Source organism: Urocitellus parryii, chromosome X (genome assembly GCF_045843805.1).
Source record: "Urocitellus parryii isolate mUroPar1 chromosome X, mUroPar1.hap1, whole genome shotgun sequence".
Classification (NCBI taxonomy): domain Eukaryota; kingdom Metazoa; phylum Chordata; class Mammalia; order Rodentia; family Sciuridae; genus Urocitellus; species Urocitellus parryii.
In genome coordinates, this window is record NC_135547.1 from 87,414,996 (window position 1) to 87,432,539 (window position 17,544).

The following is a 17,544-nucleotide window of genomic DNA, read 5'->3' on the forward strand; positions in this document are numbered from 1 at the left end:
ATATAAAATTGTATTTGAAAGGCTTAATAATTCATACTGAAATTAGTAAGGAGAAAAAACTTTCAAGGATGAACCAATACGCAAGGACTTGTATGACAGCTTGTTGTTAGGGAAGTGGGAATGAATTATACACACCTCTGATAGTTAATTTTGGAGAAAATGTACCCACTTAATCAAAAATGATACTCACAAATTTAGTCAGAATATATCAAATTTAACTCAGTGAATGAATAAAATAATTTGTTAACAACTATGAATGAAATTAGATTCATGGTAAAAGAATTGCCTTTTATAATACTCTCACTTTAGCAACCAAAAAATGTACTCGGTTTCTATGTAAATTTTTCCAGAACAAAAAGAAAACTTAATGACTTATTTTATGAAGTTCACAGTTAATTCTTAAACCTAAGAGTGCACACACCAAAAATTAAGTACACATTACCCATTCATGTTCAAAATTTGTAAATAATAGGAAATAGAATTCTCTAGTGACATTCTATGATATCCAATTTAAGTTATTGAACAAACTACAAAATTCTAAGGGACATCCACATGTCACCATCATGCCTACAACAGTAGTCTATGTGAATGGTATTCCATTGGTTAAGACTATCCACGTCAGCAGTAAGCTGCTTAGTAGAGTTCCATAGAGAATATCATATAAGTGCAGGTTTTTGGATGTGTTTTCTTTTTTTTTTTTCCCAGATTTAGGAAGTCATTGAAAGAGTAACAATCACCATAGGTAGCTCTTTCTTGGGATTCTTCAGAACAAGGAAGCAGGTAAGTGCTGGCTGTACATGATCTTATTGCTCACCTCTATGTCTGCAGATGGGGAACAGGATGGAACAGCTGGAAGTATGGATGCTTCTACCCAGGGCTTATTGGAAGGCATTGGGCTAGATGGTGACACATTGGCTCCCATGGAGACAGATGAACCTACTGCTTCAGATTCTAAGGGCAAATCTAAAATCACACCAGCCATGGCAGCTAGAATTAAACAAATCAAGCCGTTGTTGTCAGGTGAGTGATTCATTCCTTTCTACTTCCTTTTCTGGCTTTCAGAGGCTTAGCCAGCCCTCAAGCAAATTGAGTTGCAAAGGCTGTATCATTTCATGTAAAGGAATATAAAACTTCTGTAAATCACATATAGTTTGATAAGTCCCTACTATGATATGCTCTTTATTAGCTTCTAGGGGTACAGAGATGAGAGAATCTCTTTCCGAGAGCCATCTATACCCTTCCTTATAATTCCTTCTCTCCTTACTCACTCTTCAACTATTGCAGATGGTTTCTGCTCCTACCATTCCACTGAAATATCTTGCCAAGGTACCTATTATAACTTCCTTATTGCTGAGTCCACTGAATAATTCTTAGTTCCCTTTTCACCTTTGTGCCACATGTTATCTGACCTACCATATCCTTGTAGAAATAACTGTTCCCTTGACTTTGTTACCAAGCTCTCCTGATCACTTGTCTGACTACTCTACCAGTCTGATCTCTTCCTTTCTTTGTCCCTTAAAGAAAACTTTGGAAAGTGACATGGCCTATGTTATGTATTTTGTCATCTACATGAAGACACATTGATAAAGTACAAAACTTCATTAAAGATGTGTACTTGTCTGTCTTTGCTCTCTTTTGCCGTGAATGTAATGTCAGCATTTGGGGAACCTATTTTGTGTGTTCGTCAATAGTTGCCACTTTCTAACTCCTTAATAGAAATATGAAGAAAAGTGAAGACATAGCTCTTGGGAGTCTGGGGCCCTTCCAAAATGGCCTTTGGTGTTGGTTTTTCTCTTTCCATTTGTTATCCTAAATCCCCATGAGTTTTATGCTTTATTGTGATTTATTTCATTTTTTTTATTTGAAAATCTACCCCAAATTGAAGTAAAATTGACCATCCAAATAGTTGTCCTTGTTGTGTTACTCTTTGTTGATAGGACCTTGGAGTATTCTGGGGTTTCTATGTGGGCCTAGGCCTAGTCCATGCTTGGTGGTTACTGGCTTATTTTCCTCTTATCCTTGAACTATCTTTGAGCCACTTTGCTATCTGAAATCAGGGGCATGAAAGCATATGCATTTCCCCATTATTTGAATTTGTTGGGTTTTCAAGAGTCTGAATATACTCAGCCTCCAACCACGTAGTACATATATCTTTAGCCCATTTAGGACTATTTCCTGTCCAACTATTCTGTATACCTCAGAGATAAGTTTTGAACATGATATGTGACATGAGCTCAAATAAAATCTACACAGTAGGTTCATAAGTGTAGATACATCCTTACAAGACTTAGTTTGATTCAGACTTACTCCTACTTGGCTCTGGATAAATAACATTTATTTCAAAGGTGCTATAACAGCATTGTTTTTTTCAGAGTAGTAGTCATTGTAGAAATAGAAAAAAGTAGAGAAAAATGTTTCAAAAAAAGCAAGAAAGCAATATTTGGGCTTTTTTTCTTTACAATACAATTAAAAAAAAAATTCCCCCAGTACTGCGGATGGAACCAAAGGCTCACACATGCTGGCTAGACGGGTGTTCTACCACTGAGCTATATATCCTCAGTCCTTCTTTACCTTTTTATACATTTTTGCTTTTACTTTCGTTTCTATTTATATTCCTCTCTTTTGTGTTTTTAAACATATACTGAAAACTATCCTATAAAGGAGAGTTTGCAGTGCCTATAATCTAATTCCTTAAGAATCCAGTTTTAAAATTGTTACACTTTTCCTAGCAATCTTTTTTCCTTTAGGCCTATGTTTTATGTTGTGATCAGATAATATATAGTGTATGTGATCTTTTCTGCTCCAAATCATTCAAGCATTTTTGTCAGCATAAAGTTGACTTGTAAGTGACTCCATAAGCCAGTAGATGTATCATTTAGTTTATTGATGCACCTTGCTATATTACTTCTACAAAGGCAGTTTCATTTTATACTTTCTATAACATTGTTTGGGTGCTTGTCTTTCACATTTGTTATGTATTGAATGTCGGCATACTTCTGTCTCCTGCTTTCAAAAGAGGCACTTTTCCCTTGTGAACTTTTTGTATTGTCATGTGGAGTTTCCTAGGTGTTGTTCAGAGTAAGTGGTCAGTCATAAAAATGTATTAACAGTAATGTTTCTGTTGGAATGAAACTATTCTGAGAATACTATACACCCTTATTCTGATTTCTGGATTCCAGCTTCCTCCAGATTAGGCCGAGCACTTGCTGAGCTATTTGGACTCCTTGTTAAACTTTGTGTGGGGTCTCCTGTCCGCCAGAGAAGGAGCCATCATGCTGCTAGCACCACTACAGCACCAACACCTGCTGCTCGATCAACAGCTTCAGCCCTCACTAAGCTCCTCACAAAGGGCTTATCTTGGCAGCCCCCACCATATACACCTACTCCTCGCTTCAGGTGAGGTTCTGCATGAGATTCAGGGACAAGAATGTTTCCTTAAAACTAATATACCTTGTTCCTATTCTACTTAAATGGAGAGTCAACCACTAAATACATGGACTAGGTCCCTTGTTTGTTGTAGATGTGTACCTCAAATAAATTGTAAGGCCCTTGTTTTTGTTGTACCTAGTTTTAGAACATGGAAATTTTAAAGGCATTTGCAATCAAACTGCACATCCGTGACCCTATATTCTTTATTAGGTGGCAAGTGTCGTGTTTGGTATCTGATTTTTTCTTTTGGGGGGATTGAACCCAGGGACACTTAACCACTGAGCCACATTCCTAGCCTTTTTATATATATTTTTTTTTATTTTGAGACAGGGTCTCATTAAATTGCTGAGGTTGGCTTTGAACTTGTGATTCTCCTGCCTCAGCCTCCCAAGTCACTGGGGTTACAAATGTGCTTCTCTTGACTTTGAAATTTTAATAACTATACAAGCTACCCACCTGCTTTTCAGTCAGTCACTTTGGTGCATTGTTAAATTTTACATTTAGCTTCTATGTGAATTTCCCAATTGCTTTTTTGTCTGCCTCAGAAAAGGTTAAACTTTTGCTTTCTCCCTCTTTTAGGCTGACATTCTTCATCTGTTCAGTTGGTTTCACCTCCCCAATGCTGTTTGATGAAAGGAAGTATCCCTACCACCTCATGTTGCAGAAATTTCTCTGCTCTGGAGGCCACAATGCTCTTTTTGAGTAAGGGTCATTTTCTTCATAGAGAAGCATTTCTTGAAGTTTGGTCTTTTCTGTGTGCCTTGCTATCCCACATCTTTCTGAGTCACCTATCTTGTGACAGTGTGATGTATCAAAATAGCCATTAGTTACACTTTCATATTCTGGGAACCAACCACATGTGTCTCCATTTTCCTTGAAGGGTGCTGGGTGGTATTTAGCCTGTTCCTAGGGGTGTTCATCAGGCCTTCTGCTTTTATTCATTTGGCTTCCAGTTCCTGGTACATATTTTTAATAGACTTCTGTTTATGTTTTTCTGAGTATGATGAAATTTTTTTACTTGATCAGAGGTTTTCTATTCTGAGCTTTAGTGGAGTGGGGGGTGTGTGTGTGTATGTGTGTCTGTGTATGTGCGCTAATAAATGTTGAACAAATTTAAAGTAGTAACTCCAAGAAGAAGATCATATATTCATATAGACATTGGGGACCCTTTAAATGTAAATCCTCTGCCTTATCTAAAATACTAGTATTTTATCCCCATACTTTCTCGTATCTGAATTTAGAACTTTCAACTGGGCTCTGTCCATGGGAGGCAAAGTTCCTGTGTCTGAGGGATTGGAACATTCAGATTTACCTGATGGCACTGGAGAATTCCTAGATGCCTGGCTTATGCTTGTGGAAAAGATGGTGAATCCCACTACGGTACTTGAATCTCCACATTCATTGCCTGCCAAATTGCCAGGAGGTGTCCAGAACTTTCCACAATTCAGTGCTCTTCGTTTCCTTGTGGTAACTCAGAAAGTGAGTATTCCTCATTCTAAAGCCAAGAGGAATTTCTTGTGCTAACTGGATAATTCTCACTCTCCTTAATAAAATAATATCAGGTTTTGTTTTTGTTTCACAATGATGGGGATCAAACCCAGGGCCTTGTTTGTGCTGGAAAAGTGCTCCTCCACATGTATGCCAGGCCAATAATGTGATTATTTTTTTAAATATTTATCTTTTAGTTATAGGTGGACACAGTGTCTTTATTTTACTTTATGTGGTGCTGAGTTTCGAACCCAGTGCCTCACACATGCTAGGCAAGTGCTCTACCTCTGAGCCACAACCCCAGCCCCCCAGTAATAAGATTATTGAGTAACGTTGGATTCTAGGCACAGATAGGGCTGTTTACAGAAAAGTAATAGAGACCATTTTTGAGTTTTCTTTATTATGTATATATAAACTATGAACTTCAGATTGATACTTCCAGGATAAATTAAATGCTCCTTCTCCATGATTACTTGGGCTCTGGCAGTAATTTTGTGGACACTAACTGATTGTGGAAGGATTGTCCCAAAATTTTGTCACCTATATTTCTCCTGGGACTTTGAATTCAGGCAAAAAAGATCTTCATACACTTTTCAAATGACTTCCAGGCAGCCTTTACTTGCATTAAGAACCTGTGGAATCGCAAACCCCTGAAAGTCTATGGCGGGCGAATGGCTGAGTCCATGCTGGCCATTCTGTGCCACATCCTCCGAGGAGAACCTGTGATTCGAGAAAGACTAAGCAAAGAGAAAGAAGGGTCTCGAGGAGAAGAGGATTCAGGGCAAGAAGAAGGTGGATCTCGCCGGGAACCTCAAGTCAACCAACAGCAACTGCAGCAGGTAAATGGCTAGCCCTACACTTCTAGAACCTCCACTTTGCTCTAGATGAAGTACAATGCTTGTGAGTTTTCTATGCTCGTATGCCACTAAGTGTCTGGTTCTGTTAACCAGGAAGTAGGTTAAATTCCCTGCTTTCTTAACATTTTGTTGTTGTTGTTTTCCTCCCAAGGGAAGCAGGAGTATAGTCTCTGTTTTTGGCATAGGTAACACAAATTTGTGTCCTCCTAAGCATGTTCATTCTGATGTTCACACTTGCGTGTTCTTTAGAGTCAAATTTTGCGCAGCTGCTTTCCGATTAATCTGTAAAGGGAAGGATTCTTGTAAATCATTTATTCTCCAACAAGAGCCATTTTTTTGAATTTTAAAAATTGGGTAGATCCACTTTAGCATTTCCCCCCTGAATTTTATTATATGGAGGTTCTCTTTAAGTCTAGAGTCCTATTCAAATCTGTCTTCTGTATATTCATACCCTTTTGATTATGAAAGTAATGCTTACTTTAGAATGTTTAGAAAATATAGCAAAGTATTTTTAAAGGCATTCCCAAGTTAATTGCACAAGATACTCATTGCTTCTTTCAGTCACTTAGTTCTATGCCTAATTTTCACATATGCACAGTCAAGTAATATGTTAAATCATTGCTGTCATTGAGAAATTTTTGCTAATTGCTTTTACTTTAATTTTTGGATGTTAATTTTCTTATTATTGTAAAATTGTGGTATATATTTTTCTTAGGTAATGATCACTAGATAAGTTTTTTTAGGTACTTCTTCTGTTGCCAGTTTTCCAGAAAAATTGGGATCCACTTGTTTTTCTTTGTATGAATCATAAAGTTAGAAAATTTTTGAGTTTCCATCCTGAAAATGTTCCTTTCTATTTTATTTGCATTTGGATTTTCCTATTACTGTGGTGCTGAGCTCTTGAATTATTGTTATAGCTCATGGACATGGGTTTCACAAGAGAACATGCCATGGAAGCCCTGTTGAACACCAGCACCATGGAGCAGGCCACGGAGTACCTTCTAACCCACCCTCCTCCAATCATGGGAGGAGTCGTTCGGGTGAGTTGGTTTAGGAGCTTTTATATGCCAGAGTGACAGTTTGGCTGTTGGTGTCATTTTTTCCTTCATTCTTCCATCATTGGTCTTTCTATAAACTGCTTCTCATTTTCATCCTTCTCCATTGTCGATATTTTCATTTCATGATAACTCAGTATTTCTGAATGTAATAGTCAAAAGCTTCCTATCCCATAGCTATGCAATTATTACACTTTGTTTGTAGAAGAGCCAAGAGTCAGTAACCAGCACAAAATACATTCTTTCATGGTGTACACAATATGTAGTCACATTGAAGCTTTAATTTTCATTGTGATTTCCCCTATTCTTTTCAGGGGCAGTCAACCACTGAGCCATCTCCCTAGCCCTATTTTGTATTTTATTTAGAGACAGGATCTCACTGAGTTGCTTAGCGCCTCACTTTTTGCTGAGGCTGGCTTTGTACTTGCGATCCTCCTATCTCATCCTCCTGAGCCACTGGGATTACAAGTGTGATATGATTATAAGTGAGACCTCTATTGTTGTTCTTACATGGTTTGAGTAAACCTAGTTACCTAGTTTTTTTATATTCTTTACTATTGAGACATTCAGAGCCTCTTCCACTCTAAAGCTTGAACAGACTATCTTGATTCCTTGTGAATTGGGTTGCCTTTTTTTTTTAACATGTTGATGGACCTTTATTTGTATGTAGTGCTGAGAATCAAACCCAATGCCTCACACATGCTAAGTAAGCGCTCTACCACTGAGCCACAATCCCAGCCCCAGGGTTGCCTCTTTTTGTGTTTCTTTCTTTAGGTTTTGTGTAAGTATTGGGTTTTCTGTTGTCACTCTAGGATCTCAGCATGTCTGAAGAGGACCAGATGATGAGAGCAATTGCAATGTCTCTAGGACAGGATATTCCAATGGATCAAAGGGCAGAGTCACCAGAGGTAAACAGGAAACATCAGTTACTTCAGTCTACTACACTTATAGAAAATACAGGACAGTACTAAAAATGATTTGGGGGCAATATTATAGGATACTCCAGATAATTGGCAATGCTTTGGGGTATTGGAGTCATCCTCTTTAGCCTTCTCTGTCTTGGCCCAAGCTCTGTGGCTGTCCTTGTACTTATTGCTACACCCTTACTAAGATATCAACTGCTAGAAAAGGTAGAAGGATATTCATATTGTAAGGTAACTGTGTTCCCAGGTTCTCCATATCTTTCCTCCTTCACCTGTCCTATGTACTACTCTTTTTTTCTCTTGTCTCCAGGAAGTTGCCTGTCGAAAGGAGGAAGAGGAACGAAAAGCTCGGGAAAAGCAAGAAGAGGAAGAAGCTAAATGTCTAGAAAAGTTCCAGGATGCTGACCCATTGGAGCAAGATGAGCTCCACACGTTTACAGATACCATGTTGCCAGGCTGCTTCCACCTTCTTGATGAGCTGCCAGACACAGTGTATCGTGTGTGTGATCTGATCATGACAGCCATCAAACGTAATGGAGCAGACTATCGTGACATGATTCTGAAGCAAGTAGTCAATCAGGTGAGCTCTCAAGGGACCAGAAGAAACAAGTAATTTTCCTGCCATCTAACATCTCGAGTTCTGGAAATCCAGGATTTCTGCAATCTAAATATGGTTCTATTTGAATTGTTTTGAAAATAATCTTGCTTTTGCCTGAATGTTTCCTACAACTATGAATTTAATTATGTTACCAAAATAGCTTTGGGAAAATTAAAACTTTTTCTAGTTGTCTCTTGGGTTCATCTAAACAGTCCAAAATGTCTTTCACTCTTGAACCAAGTTAATTGCCCCCCCTCACAAATAAGTGTCTTTTTCTTCCTATTCAGCCACCATATCCTTTCCCCTACCTGGCTTTTTTTTTTCCTTTTTAGACAGTGTTTTCCCTCATTATAAAATATATGCTAATTGTAGAAGTAGGGTAAGAAATAAATTATCCTAAATCCCCATATCCAGAGATAGCCAGTTAATGTTTTCATTATTTCCTTTATTATTTTAATCAGCGTATATATTTAAATCATTAAAATATTTTGTATGATTTCTAATTCTAGAATCGGGGGGAAACTCAAAATTGGAAGTTTTTGAACTATATAACTTTAAGGCATAAAAACATAAAACTAAAGAAAAACTGCATAAGATTTTCACAGAAAGGTTTGGGTTTTTTAATGTGTATCAAGAGCTTAACAAATGATTTTAAGGAAACTTAAAACCTTAATAGATTAAGGAGTAGACTAAAACCAAATTAAAATTTCTTAGCATTGCGAGGTTTTTTTTATGATAATTCTGGGAGGGTAATTATGAAAGTTTATTGAAAGAGTATAAATTGGTATGACCTTTTTGTTATTGACTTTATGCCCCAAGAATTTTTTAAACATTGATTTCCTTTAACTTAGAATGTAGGCGTCTTAAAATTAAGCCCTTGTGCTGACTACATCACTTTTTCTTAGACATTAAATCCCTGTGGTAAATAAGTTACTATTTATCTACTTTTCCTCAGTTAACATTTTGGGGGTGGAGGGAGTATTTTAAAAGATTGAGGGTGTTTTCACAAACCTCACTTCTTTGCATAACTTGGACACTTTTCTGCTTTTCTAGGTATGGGAAGCTGCTGATGTATTGATCAAAGCTGCTCTTCCCCTAACAACAAGTGACACAAAAACTGTGTCAGAGTGGATCAGTCAGATGGCCACCTTGCCCCAGGCCTCCAATTTGGCTACTAGAATCTTGCTTTTAACGCTACTTTTTGAGGTAAGATTTAGTTCTTTCAGGTCCTATAATCCATTCATTTAAAAATTATCAAACAAATACCACACAGGACATCAAAGGAGAAGTATAAGCTATGATCCCTGCTTCTCATGAACCCAGTTCCTGAGAATTAAGTGTGCATGGTTAAGAACAAAATAAAACTATTCTGTGGATACATAAATTGTATCATTAGGTTTTTTTGTGAGTTTAGGAAGGAAATACTACACATTACTTATAGACAGTATGAGAAGGTCTTCAGAGAATAAGTCTTAATTAGTTGAATCAACAGATTGTGGGGTGGTAGTTTAAAAGATGAATATTTAAATGATTATCATACTTGAGTCATGGACTATTTTTGCTTCTCTTAGGAAATCTAACTGGCAGCAGCATTAGTGAGATAGACTATGGAAATTTGATGTTGTCAGTACTAATAGGTGTTAGGTAGTCAGATTAGTCTATCCTTTCCCTACCCTGGCTAATCAGCAGATTATTTGAGTTAAGAGAATGATTTGGTCAAGACACATTATTATTCCAATAAACACAGAAAGTCCTTAGGAAGCAGTGACCTTGAACACCTGGTTCTTCATTTGTAACTCATCATGTTTTGATAGCAACCTGAACTCAATGGAATAAACCCTTTGTAGCAACTGAAGAGATACATCCAATATGTATTAAGTTCTCATGGGTCTTTGTGTTCTAAATAGGTAGTTGTGAGAAAGGTTTCAAAATACTGAATATAACATTTAAGTCACTCATGGGCCCCTATCTATAAAGAATCATAGGTAAAGTCTTGTATTTTCTTCTAATCCGTTTCCTGTCCATTTGAACAATTTAGATAAGTGTATGTAGACAGTTTTGTCCAACATTGTAATTATAACTTCTCCCATATCATACATATATTATTGTATGTTTTCAATGTTCTTGGTTTGTTTAAATAGTCACTTTTTATTGGACATTATTTCATCTTCCTTAGAGATGGGCATAGTGGCCCACACCTATAATCCCAATAACTCAGGAGGCTAAGGCAGGAGAATGGCAAGGTGTCCTCAGCAACTTCGTGAGACCCTGTGTCAAAATAAAATATAGGACTGGGGATAGATTTTAGTTAGTATAGAACCCTTGGATTCAATCCCCAGTAACACGAACATAAAAAATATTATAAAACTTATCTGCAAATCAAAAGCTTTAAAGGTAGTCAAGAAGCTGGGGCTGTGTCTCAGTAGCAGAATGCTTGCCTAGTATGTGTGAGTACTGGGTTTGATCCCAAGCACCACATATAAAGAAAGAAGTAAAATAAAGGCATACTGTCTATATAGACTACAATTTTTTTTTTTTTTTAGAAAAAGTCATAGCCAAGACTACACAGTCTACATGACAGTCCCTAATGATGTTAATAACCATTTCCATATTTTGCACATATAAAGGTGCTAAAGGTTATGTTGGAATATATTATATGGGGGAGGGGAGATTGTTTGATCATCATAATTATTCTAGAGATATAAATTATGGCCCCTTTGAACCATGAGAAAACCAAAGCCTACAGAATGTAAGTAATTCATCTCAGATTATCAAACTGATAAATGCTAAAACGTTGAATTTGAATTCAATAAATTCTGTTTGTTTTATATGATGCTACTTGTTGGTACTGGTTGGAAATTTGTATGTCTTTTTTTTCCCCCTTTGATGAATCAATCAGGAGTTGAAGCTACCTTGTGCTTGGGTTGTTGAATCAAGTGGCATCCTTAATGTCCTAATTAAGCTCTTGGAAGTAGTTCAGCCCTGTCTACAGGCTGCCAAGGAACAAAAGGAGGTCCAGACCCCAAAGTGAGTGATCCTGTATCTATCTTGGTTTCATTTTGTTCCCTTAGGTATTGGCCCATTGATCTCAAGGCCTAAATCCAGCACTCTTCTGGGGCATATATGGGGCAAATCTTGAGTACTTTTATGACATGCCTGATGAAGACAGATTTTTCCCAGTGTGCAACAGATTTCTGGCTTGTCCAAAACAAATCATTTCTCCCTTTTAGGTGGATCACTCCAGTGTTGCTCCTGATTGATTTCTATGAAAAGACAGCCATCTCCTCAAAAAGGAGAGCTCAGATGACTAAGGTGTGTGATACATAGTGTCTTGTAGTGGAAAGGATAGTTTTACCTTGAAGCAAGAGTAGACCAGAAGAGAATATAAGAGAGTAGTGAAGGATATAAAGGTCTCTGACCAAGGTTTAAATCTTGGGGAATCTTCTCTTCTAAATGGGGAGTTACAATTGTTTTCTTAGGGAGCTGCTTACTAAGGGCCTCAAACTTTTTGTGGAAATGGCTCTTGTGATACCTTAAGAACTGAGCAATCAACAATGTAACTGAGTAACCAAAAGCAAATACTCCTTATTTGAAAATTATTACATACCACATTATGTTTCTAACTTCTTAGAAACAAAATTGTTGTTCCAATACATCCCAAAGGAGCCTTCTTTTTGTGAGGGAAACAAAAGGAAAATAAAGGTGGAGGTTTATTTGCCTACAGAGATGTTAGACAATAAGAGGGTAAATGTATATGAAAACCCTGTCTGTTTTCAGAATTTATTAAATGTCCAGTGTGTTTCTTTTTCCTGGCTTAGTGTTAACAGTGAGCACTGATAAAGTTATTGTTTCTGATAATAGTCAACCAAGAAGGAAATACAAAGAAAGTTTGTATTTTATATTTAGTACCTGCAGTCCAACAGCAACAACTGGCGCTGGTTTGATGACCGCTCTGGGCGTTGGTGTAGTTACAGTGCAAGCAACAACAGCACTATTGACTCTGCCTGGAAGTCTGGAGAGACAAGTGTGCGATTCACTGCAGGCCGAAGAAGATACACTGTCCAGTTCACTACTATGGTGCAGGTAAAGTTTATTGAAAAGGGGATTATATTGGGTATGCCTTTTGCTTCCTCTGAAGCAGCATTAAGGAGTAGAAGTAACACTTCTAATTTGGATATAGTTTTCAGAGAAGTGAGTCTTAAACTCTATTGATTATATCATTGGTCTGTGGCAGTTTGATGCTGCCCTTCCTGAAAATTATTTTTTGAATGTTTTATCAAAGGTTAGAGAGTGGTAACGGATGGTTTCTGCTCTATTGGGATGGAAGTTTAGAATTCATTAAAGGGCCTGTGTTTAACTCTTTACCTCTGGGAACCTTAGTGTTTTCTCTCTATAAAATATGGGATAAATTGCCAAGGTTCCTTCCTATTTTGCATTTTACCTGGAATGTCTCCCTTCCATACACCTTTATAATTCCTTTTTGTTGCTGTTGTTTTAATGGGGTCTTGCTATTTTGTCCATGCTTGACTCAAACTCAGCTCAAGTGATCCTCCTGCCTTAGCCTCCAGAGTTACTAGAACTACAGGCATGTGCTACCGCAGTTGGTGAGATTTTTTTTTTTTTTTTAATCTGTTTGAATTTTTAGGTTAATGAAGAAACTGGAAACCGACGACCTGTGATGCTGACTCTCCTCAGGGTACCACGGCTGAATAAAAATTCAAAAAACAGCAGTGGGCAGGAATTAGAGAAAACACTGGAAGAAAGCAAAGAAATGGACATCAAACGTAAAGAAAATAAAGTCAATGGTATGGAATTTTCATTTGGAATATTTTAAGGAGCGTTTTGTTATTTTGGGGGGTTTTGTTTTAAGCTAAAACTGGGGTGGCTTTTGTGACTTAAGGTCTGGTCAATTTCATTGCAAGTGATACTCTGTCAGGTTGCTTAACAAAAGATACATAGTTCTCCCTTATGTATGCATTTTCATCCTGCCTAAGAATTGGTGTTTGCTGTGGTTCTCCTAATAGGATCTAAGTTCTTGGCTGGTTACTTCAGAGGGAGAGGTGTTGAAACAAACATCAAGTTAAACTGTCTAAACTTTTATTTTTCTATTTGTAGAAACCCCCTTGGCCTTAGAGAATACAAATACTGAAAAAGAAACAAGCCTAGAAGAAACAAAAATTGGGGAGATTTTGATCCAAGGCCTAACAGAAGATATGGTGACTGTTTTAATCCGGGCCTGTGTGAGCATGCTGGGAGTACCTGTGGACCCAGACACTTTGCATGCCACCCTTCGCCTCTGCCTAAGGCTAACCCGGGACCACAAATATGCCATGATGTTTGCAGAGCTGAAGAGTACCCGCATGATATTGAATTTAACCCAGAGCTCAGGCTTCAATGGGTTTACTCCCCTGGTCACTCTTCTCTTAAGACACATCATTGAGGATCCATGCACTCTCCGTCACACTATGGAAAAAGTGAGTCCTTTTGGTGTCAGATGCTGCTTTACCTCATACCTTTGGTCTCCTTGGTCTCGGAACCTGCTTTTGATTCCTCATAGGGTATATAATTAGCTGGATATATTGCATACATTTTTTTACCCTCCCAAGGTCATGCCTTGAAATTCATTGTAGGAATGCCTGTGAGGTATTCTCCCAAGAATCTGTTTTCAAAATATTGTATTTTGGTGTATAAAAGTAAAGTTTTTTTAATGTTTATGATTTGACAGGCACTGTCATAGGCATTTTTTAAAAACCTATTGTGCTGATCAGAAAACAAGCTTGTATGTTTTAGGAGATTTATAAAGCAGTAGTAGAAATGACAAAGTAAGAATTAAAAAAATAAAATGTTTGGAACATAAACATTAAAAGACAACAGCAGAGAGGTGGGAGACAAATATCTTACTAGTAAAGCTTTTCCTCTCTGTACTTTATAAAATACTCTGTCCTCTTGGTAATTCTTTGTCAGTAGTCATCATATGACTGTGAATAGATTTCATTTTCATTTCACTGTCTTGGGATAATGTTTCCCACGCTGATAAATAGTTAAAATACGCATTTTTGAACCTAGCTTTGTATTTGGGACACGGGGAACAAAAAGACATAAGTTGTAATTTAAACACATCAAATTAGCAAAGCACAAATGCTTCATAATATTCATTGTAGGTACAGGTGTAAAGAAATAGCCATACTCTTATTTTTATTTTTGGTGCCATTGGAAATTGGTGCAGCCACATTGGAAGGCAGTTTGATGCTGTCAGTGTAATATATCCTTTGATCTAGAAACTCTAAATAGTTTTTTGAAGACTAACATTGACTATGCCAACAAGTGCACAAGAATGTTCTCTGTGGACTTGCTTATAATATCAAGAAACTAGAGATCAAATGTCCTGCAGTAGAAAACTAGATAAATAAATTATGGTTAAAGAAATGAAAATTATAATTATGACCAGATGGGCAGAACATAAGGGCCATAATGTCCTAAAGAGCATGGGTCATTTTATTTTTTTATAAAAAAAGGTCTTACCATATCAAAAGATGACTGTCACAATGGCACATACCTGTAATCCCAGTGACCCAGAAGGCTCACAAGTTGGAGGCCAGTCTGAGCAATTTTGGAAGACCCTGTCTCAAAAATAAAAAGAACCTGGGATTTTAGCTCCTTGGTAATAGGGCCCCTGGGTTCAGTCCCCAGTACCCTCTAAAAGACATCAAAAAGATGTTTATCTTTGTGAAAATCTTTTCACAAAGGAATAGATAATAAGAAGTACTTTAAGTTATTTTCTTCGTATACTCCATGGCTGACAAGTAATTTTATTAGAAGAGCAAAATCATGGCTATGTCTAAGCCCTATGCTGTCAAAGCAAACAATCTGTAGTTTGATATGTCCTATACTGTCATTATTTTCTCAGACTGGTTGATTTAGGCATAAAGAAAACATTTGATTTTGTTCTTATACACTAAGTGGTTATCAGTGTTGTATACTTGAACTATTCTTGTTTAAAATTCCAATAGCATTTGGAGAGGCTAGGAGCCGACACTTAAATGTGGAAGCAATGTGGGATTTATTGTCTAGACCCATCTTCTAATTTCTGTAAAAGATCACATGCACTCTGATCTAAGAATTGGTAGTTTTGAGATGTACTGTAACTTTGTATTTTTTAATTGAAGGGATGGGTTGGACCAAGTATATCATTATCTCTAAAATCTAAAGCTATCCACTGTTTTGAGCCAGAGCTTGTTTTGTATTTTAGTCTTTGTTAACCCTTCCATGGCTATAGTTGTATTTTAAGAAAGTGGCATTTAGTCAGCAGTGTTTCTCCCTGTCTTTGCTAGGTTGTTCGCTCAGCAGCTACAAGTGGAGCTGGAAGCACTACCTCTGGTGTTGTGTCTGGCAGCCTTGGCTCCCGGGAGATCAACTACATCCTTCGTGTCCTTGGGCCAGCTGCATGCCGCAATCCAGACATATTCACAGAAGTGGCCAACTGCTGTATACGCATTGCCCTTCCAGCCCCTCGAGGTTCAGGAACTGGTGAGTTTAATTTGTTTCTGGCCTTTGAAACACGTCAGTGGCCTGGTATAATTCCAGAGATTTTTCTATGAAGAGATCTATAACTTAGAAAAATGTTGGAATATTGGCTGGTTGGTCATTTCAGTCAGTCAATTCAATAGGTAATTAAGTAGCTTCTCTGGACCCTGTAATAATCCCTTTTAGAAATATAAAGGACTCAGTCTAGTCTTTGCTTTGAAAGGGGAGAGGCTAGGCACTGGAAGCTTTGTGGAACAATAGAGCTTACCTATAGTTTATTTGTAAATAAAATGATAATTAAACATGAAGCAGATATGTGACTAATGGATTGCAGTGGGAAGTTTGCAATCTCAGCTGTGTATTCCTGCCAAAAAGCTATAGCTTGTATTTCATTATCATGGAAAAAATTATATGAATGCATGTTGTGTATTGTTTTATAAACAAACTGACTCAGACTCTTTGAAAAATATTAATTCCATGAAAAGGGAAAAATGCAAGCATCTCTTTAAGAGGAGACTAGAGAAATTATAGCCACCATCACTTTGATTGTGTTCTGTATTCAGATAAAGGAGGTTTGGGAAAAACTGAATAATATGTAGTGGATAATATGATTGTTTCCTGTGTGTTACAACAGTATTGTACTTACATAGGAGAATATTCTTGATCTTAGGAAGTGGGAATAGGCATATTTAAGGGTTATCAAACAGTATGTGGATGTTTATTTTACTGTCCTTTGAAATTTTCCACTGTTTTATGGGATTTTATTAAAAATAAAAAGTTTAGAAAGGGCACTAATTATTTGGGGAGCCCTAGCTATGTACTTGGCCCTATACTGAGCATTTCTCATGCGTGTTTCATTTAACCCTCTAAATAAACAAAATTTAAAAATAAAAAACATGAGGTTTGTTGAAGAAAGAGAACTACATTTCAAAATAGAATTTCTTTAACTCTAAAGCCTATACTCCTCTATTCTTTGGAATTTAGGGAAGGCCAAAACCAGATTTTGTAGTATACTACTTGAACAGTGGTTTAAAATGCCCCCCTTTCCCTAACTTGTATACTATCCAAGCCATCTTTTGACTCTTTCTTTGTTGCCAGCCTAGTTTAGGTGCTGTTTAAATATTAACTGATTTTTTTTTTCCTCTCATTTTGGCTTAGCTTCAGATGATGAATTTGAGAATCTTAGAATTAAAGGCCCTAATGCTGTACAACTGGTGAAGACAACTCCTTTGAAGCCTTCCTCCCTGCCTGTTATTCCTGATACAATTAAGGAAGTGATCTATGATATGCTGAATGCTCTGGCTGCATACCATGCTCCAGAGGAAGGTATGTGATTAGCCTACCTCAAGATACTCACTGGGCACTTTAAGATATATGGTTTTGCCTGAGTCATTTCAACCAAGTCATGGCTTAGTCTGGGTATATATGCTCAGTCTGGGTATCAAGATGAAGAAGACCCAGGGCATATCTCTAAAGAAACTGATATAATATCTGTAAATATAGTATTGAGAGATATTAGGGTATTGAGTCCTGTGGTAAAGCAGTTGACTCTGTGAGAGTAAGCTAAGTAAGAAAGTTTCTTAGAATAAGTCAGTTCTGACAGGAGAATGAAGAGATTGCCAAAGATTCATTGTGTGAGAGTACAAAGATTTTAAAAAAGATAATTGCCC

The 17,544-nt window shown here is 37.2% G+C and overlaps 1 protein-coding gene across 12 annotated transcripts in view; it reads left to right on the forward strand.

The window, feature by feature from the left end:
- Positions 1-17,544, forward strand: part of Huwe1 (HECT, UBA and WWE domain containing E3 ubiquitin protein ligase 1) — a 141,837-nt gene that overhangs the window by 85,796 nt on the left and 38,497 nt on the right. For all 12 annotated transcript variants that reach the window (XM_077793592.1, XM_026407399.2, XM_026407403.2 and 9 more), the window contains 16 exons: positions 829-1,020; positions 3,180-3,396; positions 4,009-4,131; positions 4,671-4,908; positions 5,526-5,756; positions 6,692-6,814; positions 7,642-7,737; positions 8,063-8,332; positions 9,404-9,556; positions 11,250-11,377; positions 11,581-11,662; positions 12,257-12,433; positions 12,996-13,155; positions 13,466-13,824; positions 15,682-15,877; positions 17,033-17,200. In XM_077793592.1, coding sequence (XP_077649718.1) covers positions 829-1,020; positions 3,180-3,396; positions 4,009-4,131; positions 4,671-4,908; positions 5,526-5,756; positions 6,692-6,814; positions 7,642-7,737; positions 8,063-8,332; positions 9,404-9,556; positions 11,250-11,377; positions 11,581-11,662; positions 12,257-12,433; positions 12,996-13,155; positions 13,466-13,824; positions 15,682-15,877; positions 17,033-17,200 — 2,913 coding nt within the window. The remainder of the gene's footprint in view (positions 1-828; positions 1,021-3,179; positions 3,397-4,008; positions 4,132-4,670; positions 4,909-5,525; positions 5,757-6,691; positions 6,815-7,641; positions 7,738-8,062; positions 8,333-9,403; positions 9,557-11,249; positions 11,378-11,580; positions 11,663-12,256; positions 12,434-12,995; positions 13,156-13,465; positions 13,825-15,681; positions 15,878-17,032; positions 17,201-17,544) is intronic.